The sequence below is a fragment of the Solanum dulcamara genome, chromosome 3 (genome assembly GCF_947179165.1).
Source record: "Solanum dulcamara chromosome 3, daSolDulc1.2, whole genome shotgun sequence".
NCBI lineage: Eukaryota > Viridiplantae > Streptophyta > Magnoliopsida > Solanales > Solanaceae > Solanum > Solanum dulcamara.
In genome coordinates, this window is record NC_077239.1 from 59,236,942 (window position 1) to 59,243,327 (window position 6,386).

Sequence of the window (6,386 nt, forward strand, 5' to 3'; positions counted from 1 at the left end):
CAACACACTCAACTCAAAAGACATTGAGGGGGAATCAAGCCCAAGTCAGCCGTGTGGATGAGTTGCATATAGAATGGAGGAACCACCATAGATTTAATTCAACTATCTACCCCCAAGAAAAACAATTTCAAAGAGGCAAGGCACTAGATTTTATATTAGCATATCACATGTAAAAAATCATTCTACAGTGCCTCGACGAACTTTACCTGCTTATGATTTGATGATGTGAAAATAATATTTTCTTCGTAAAATCACCAAAAATTCAAAATGAAACATCCACCTGCAGTGCACGACATTTCAACAAGCTAACTGTAAGAATAGGATATAACTTTGCGATCAAGAACCTGACACAAATTTACCCTCAAATACCATGGTTTCTAACCAATCTTTTTTCATTTTTCCCATTCACAGTTTTTTCCACAAGGACTGAACAATAATTCCGGAACTGATAATAAGTCAAGTAAACAAGAGCTAGAATGTAAAAAACAGAAGTTCAAGAACTTCATAGTTTCCACTAGCTAGTTTTTGAAAGCGAAGAAAAAAGCACGATATTAGCTACATCCAAAATATCCAGTCTAACAATGAACAGCAATTATACTTCCACCCAACAATGCCTCTCCCGAAACCTCCAATATTTCCTCAATCCATGTAGTTTAACAAGAAGCCTCTACAGGTAATTCCTCCGTAGGCCAAATAAAATGGTGGCCGCCCCCTGCAACATACAACAAAAGTGTTAAGACATGAAAAATGCATTCATCCATCTGCAATAACTTACATAAGGAAATAAGAAACTTAAAGACAATCGTAGGAAAACAAAATAATTATTCAGCACGACTTCATCTCAAGATGGCAATGGGACGGGGGACATATCAGTTGTGATTTGGTTGTACTGAAGGTGAATCTCCTAAGATTCAGTGTCAAACATTACAAATTGGGTCAAGTAGTGTCAAATCTGCATCAATCCACATATGTGGGATACCAAATTCAACCTAATATAAGATGCTATCTAACAAGGTATACCTCAAAAATAATAACCCGTCTGTCTCAATTTAAGTTCTTATGCTAATTTTTAGTCTTATTTTGAAAGGAATATATCTTTCTATATTTGGTAGCTCTTTAATTCAACATGCTACCCAACTTGTTTAAAACCAGAAGAATAAAAGGGTACTTTGGTACATTACACATTTTAGTTTAAGACACAAGATTTAAAATTCTCCCCTATTTTTTTGAACTCCATGTCAAGTCAAACTAAGACACTTAAATTAAAACAGGAGCACACACACCCTGTTTCATTGTTTTAATTTGACTGGGCACAAAGTATATAAAATTAAAAGACACTTTCGTCACTTGGGATCTTATATTGAAACAAAGTAGTGCTTATAAGATAGGTATTAACTTGTTAAGAAGTAAACAGAACAAATCTCCACCACATCTAAATTCAAAAATAGATCAAAAGAATCTGAATAAAAAATTGAAGTAAATCAAATTATCTACAACGGGAAACTGAATTAAAGTCTAGAGTGAATAGATCAAATTACACTGCAGACCTCACAAAAAGTTTGTTAAATTAAGGAAAAACTAAGTACGTATAAACAAAGAAAAAGGTCATGCTAAAAGCTAATGAGAACAAAAAGAAAAAGAAAAAGTCCTACAAAGTAGGGTTTGAGAAGGGTAAAGTGTATGCAGACCTCTACCTAGACCTCTACCTCAAAGTTAGAGAGGTTGTTTCCAATAGACCCTTGGCTCAAGGATGCCACAAAAAAAAAATACATCCAAGAAAAAAATGCAAGTACTAAATTTACACAAGCTCTATGCCTTTCCTAGTTATTTAGTTAAGATTAATTGCAACATTGTTCTTATCATTGTGGGTCATCTGTTCACATTACATAAACTTAAAACCACCTCTGGTTCTCATCTAATAACGGGAGAATATCATTTTTACTACTGCTACTATAAGGAAAGACTGCAGGGTCAGAAACAACCATGTTGGCAAAATTCGTCAATGAAAGCACTTTCTAGCATCATTATGCAAGCAAAACCTCCAAATAACAATAAGATGGCCCAATAAACCGGAAAGTCGCTCAAACAGGTAAGTAGCACTGGAGAGACAGATACTCATGAAGTATATATATAAGTAGTAACTAGTAACTTAGATGAAATAGACTGTATTGTGTGCATAAAACGATTGTTATTTTTGTAAGGGTAAAATGCATTCACATTAATTTGATGACAGTTCATGTCCAAAATCAATTTAATCGTGATGTCAATTTCCATTTATTGATAACATACTATTTTCTATCTCATCCACTAGCAATTATGACTCGATTTTTGTAAAAAAAAAAATAAAAAAAAAAGAGAGTATATGATATAATTATTCCAATACCATTTCCCAGTGTTTAAGTAAATATTCTGGCATACAATAGTATGCTTAATATGCACCAAATAAGCACAGAAAGAAGATGGGACTTTATCCCCCAGTTTGTTGGGATAGGAAGACCAACCTCTATTATCTCAACTTGCGGCAGGAAGATACACCCGTATTGTGTCTTTCATGGCAATTTTCCTCCTACAAGTAGGACATTTACCTTGAGCAGCTATGGAAGCCTTGATGCAAGCCTTGCAGAAGATGTGACCACATTTCGTTGACATCTCCTCAACTAAGGTTCCCATGCATACTGGACAGCTAAATGTGGGTTGAATTGGCTTTGGTGGTATTGCACTCTCTGCAGTGACTGCCTGGCATCAATGACAAGGAATAATATAAATCACGCATAAAATGATTTCAAGTAACAGACTTAAACAGGTCACATATGCACTGATAAATGGAAGTCCCCGACGATGACACCAATAGTTAGCTAACAATGTCATATGAAAAGAATTGATTCCAACAGAAGCAAGAACTTGGAAATTGGAATAAGACATTTCTAATGATGGATTCAGATTGAAATCAAGGAACAAGCTGCTATAAGTTAAACAACTTCAAAAACCCAAGAAGTGTAGGCTTGAAATAAGAAGCTAAGAAAGAGCGCAACTAACTAACAAGCCCATAAAACTAGTACATTGGCCTAGAGTTGAAGCTTCTACACTACACCAAATGCTTTGCTCTCCATTTTCAGGATGCACATATAACATATAATGCAATTAGCTAGCAAGACCATAAAACTATGGAAAAGATACATCGTGGCTAGAGTTTAAGCTTCTGGAATACACCAAATGTCTTGCTCTCTTTTTTCAGGCTACACACACCCAAGATCATGACAATTGATAACATGTACGTAGAAAGTTAATGGCCAAAAAGAAAGGTAAATAATACATGACAAAAGAAATAAGAGACCAAACCAGACATCCTTTGTCGCAAAAGACATGTCAGAATTATGTTGTGACACTAGCGGCACTAGATCCTTTTGAAATTTTGAAGTTTATGAATATAACTGAAAAAGAAATCACTTGAACACGAGCACTCATACCTTAATTTATTTTATTTCCAATAAGTGAAGAGACAAATCAGTTGAACAAGAACACACATATTCTATCTTATTTTATTTCCAATGAGGGAGAAATAAGAACACTCATGTTGTAAAGAACGTTCAACACAGCATAAAAAGACCTATAGTTACCTTTAAGCTGCTATTTGCTTCTAGGTTTATGTAAATGTCACCAATTGATGCTGACTGATTTGTTGAGACTCTTCTGCGCTTGTTGCGACTGTTAAACTTCGGCAAATGATCCTCTGCAGTAATTAAAAGTCAATCAGACCAATCTCAAGGGAGGCAAATGAAATAGCCAAAGTCAAAGTCTAACTCTCCAAGGAGAAAGAAGTGCCCAACATGGTATTAATCCAACCGCTCTGATGCTGATTCAGAGAATCATACCACATGCCTCAAATTGTCCATATAATCTCATGGTACTTATATCACCTCTTATTTTCCTCCATAGGTGAAAATATCACAAAAAGTACCCCCCCCCCTAGGCGAAAATATCACAAAAAGTACATCAGAATATTATGTAACTACTGGCAAATGTCCACTATGCGTCATCAATATTCAAACTGATATTTACATTTAGGACATTCATTTTCCTACTTGGCATTTAATTTCAATAATAAACATCAATTTAATGCTCCATTCTAAAAGAACACACACACACACACAGATATATATACAATTAGATCCTACATTCAATCCGTATCTTCAAAAGATAAGAGGTTTTACAGTACCCTGCATATCTAATAGATTGAAAATTAACTCCATGAAAGCAGCAGCTAAAAGAGAGTGTTAAACATAACAGTAGAGGGAAAATCCAAATATACCAGTATAGGGGACAAAGGGAGGTACTTCCGACCTGTTTCTTACTAGAAAGTTTTGACATCTAAAGCAACATAAAGCTTTACAGCAGAAAAAGAGCACACACGATCTACAGCTGTAACAGTTTTAAGAAGAGTGAATTACCAGAATCCTCATCAACAAGGATAATCTGTCCAAGAGTCCTGATGTTGCTATTTTTTGCCTAGGGAAATCATGTAAGATCTCTCATATAATTAGTCATAAGGTTGAAATACAAGTGCAATCACAAGATAATGCACCACCAAAAAAATTGTTAAGGGAAAGCATTGGAGTTGGATAGTGGAGCGTACTTCTGCAAGTGCCCTTGGGGAAGATATTATCACCACATCATCATCAAGTGCCTCAACATCAATTGGGGCAGGTGTCGAAGAAGCACCTCTTTGTACAGGTGGCACAACCCCAGGAACAACATGACTTGAAGGTCCTTCCTGATCCCTAATATCAGATGGGGGTGCAACGTTTAGATCTACATCCAGTAACGTCTTCCTTCTTGAGTGATTCCTTGTATACCTAATCGGAAGTGCCCTGCTGTCTTGGGTGCTCATCTATGATTGCCTGTGCTTCCCAATAGCAGCTTCGGCCTTATGGCTCCTAAGACGATGCCGAACAAAATTATGCAATCAGAATAGGAAGGACATAAATAAACATGGACCAACTAAAGGTGTAATTTTATCAAAACATGTCCTCCCAAATTCCAATGCATAAGGTAAATTAGAAACCATCTTCAGGCATTTAAAGTTCCAAAATGCACTTCCACGTAAGCTTTTGATAAATTTGTAAAAAGACAGATGGATGTAACCAAGAAGTAACATATGATGGAATTAGTATTTAAGCAAACAACAACATATTCTTCCTGATGTGCCATCCCACATATCTCTACATGGAAAACGAAAACAAAGAGACAGCCAATTTGCCCTGTGATTGCGATACTAGAAGCCTTCACAAGCCATATGCCAGCACTTTGGTTGATGACTTGATACTGAGCACAACTGAATCAAATAGCTTTGCTTTAAGAAAGTAAAAAGTTTCAAAATTGGCCTCACATATTAGATTCCAAACAGACATACATCTAATTGGACATGGTCATGAAATCAATAGTGGCACCACATACAATCTTCAACAATAGCAGAACGGCGGAAAAAAAATACAATCCTCAACAATAGCAGAACTGCCAAAGTTCAATGCCAAATTATTTGGATCCAATCAATAAGAAAAATAATCATTTGAAAGTAATGTTTTTCCACAAACCTGTGAAGTTACACCATTAAGTACAGAATTCCAAAAAAACAATCCGCAAATTTGGTGAGATTATCCCAAAAAAATCGCATACAACTGTGGCGACTAAAAATCCACTCCAAACTAAATAGAATAGTAAACCAGTACAACGATCACAACGCAAGGGTAAAATTGAAAGTAAAAAAACAGAAGGAAGAAAAGACAACGCCTTTAGCCAAATCGACGGTAAAACAGCGATAATCAGATGGATTAAGCATGAAACAAAGAGAAAAACTCAATAAATTCAGAAAACACATGAATTGGAAGAAAAATCGAACCGAAATTCCACAAGAATTCTGACAAATTTGACCACCAATGGTTCAGGAAGTAGGCATAAAGGGGTAAGAGAGAGGAACCATGGAAGAGAAACGGTATCTAGGGTTTTTAGAAAATGAAAGATTTTTTGGGAGAGAAAATGGTTAATGAAAAATTTGAAAGAAGAGACGGATTGTTCTAATATGGTGTGTGTTTTTTTTTTTTTTTTTTTGCGGGCAGCGGTGGGAATGGGGGTGGGGGTCTGCGCTATTATGCTGACGACACACCCTCCCAAAAGGCGTGTGAGAAAACGAGAAACAGGTGACACGAATTTCCATGGACCTTGTAGCCGTGTGAATATAAACCTCCTTCCTCGACATGACATTCTTGCCTTTTTAATTACTCTCCAAAAGGGCATGGAACTCTTGACATCCTAAAAGAACTTTTCATTACATTTGAATTTGAAAGTAGAGGAGATTAGACAAATTCCATTGAGAGTTATGTCACGAAAAG

At 36.0% G+C, this 6,386-nt stretch overlaps 1 protein-coding gene across 4 annotated transcripts; it reads right to left on the minus strand.

Annotated features, from left to right (window-relative positions):
* Positions 1 to 354: 354 nt before the first annotated feature.
* Positions 355 to 6,169, minus strand: LOC129882638 (uncharacterized). Of its 4 annotated transcripts, none has more exons than XM_055957019.1 (6): positions 5,897 to 6,169; positions 4,634 to 4,934; positions 4,449 to 4,506; positions 3,618 to 3,730; positions 2,586 to 2,736; positions 355 to 712 (listed from the first exon to the last, which is right to left on the minus strand). In XM_055957019.1, exons 2-6 carry the CDS (start codon positions 4,886 to 4,888, stop codon positions 654 to 656), a joined length of 636 nt encoding a protein of 211 aa, XP_055812994.1. In that variant the 5' UTR covers positions 4,889 to 4,934; positions 5,897 to 6,169; the 3' UTR covers positions 355 to 653. The 4 variants fall into 4 exon arrangements, with proteins under 4 accessions (XP_055812994.1, XP_055812991.1, XP_055812993.1 ...); XM_055957016.1 differs by having other exon boundaries at positions 2,502 to 2,736; positions 5,897 to 6,161; XM_055957018.1 differs by lacking the exon at positions 5,897 to 6,169 and adding an exon at positions 5,592 to 5,848 and having other exon boundaries at positions 2,502 to 2,736.
* Positions 6,170 to 6,386: the final 217 nt, after the last annotated feature.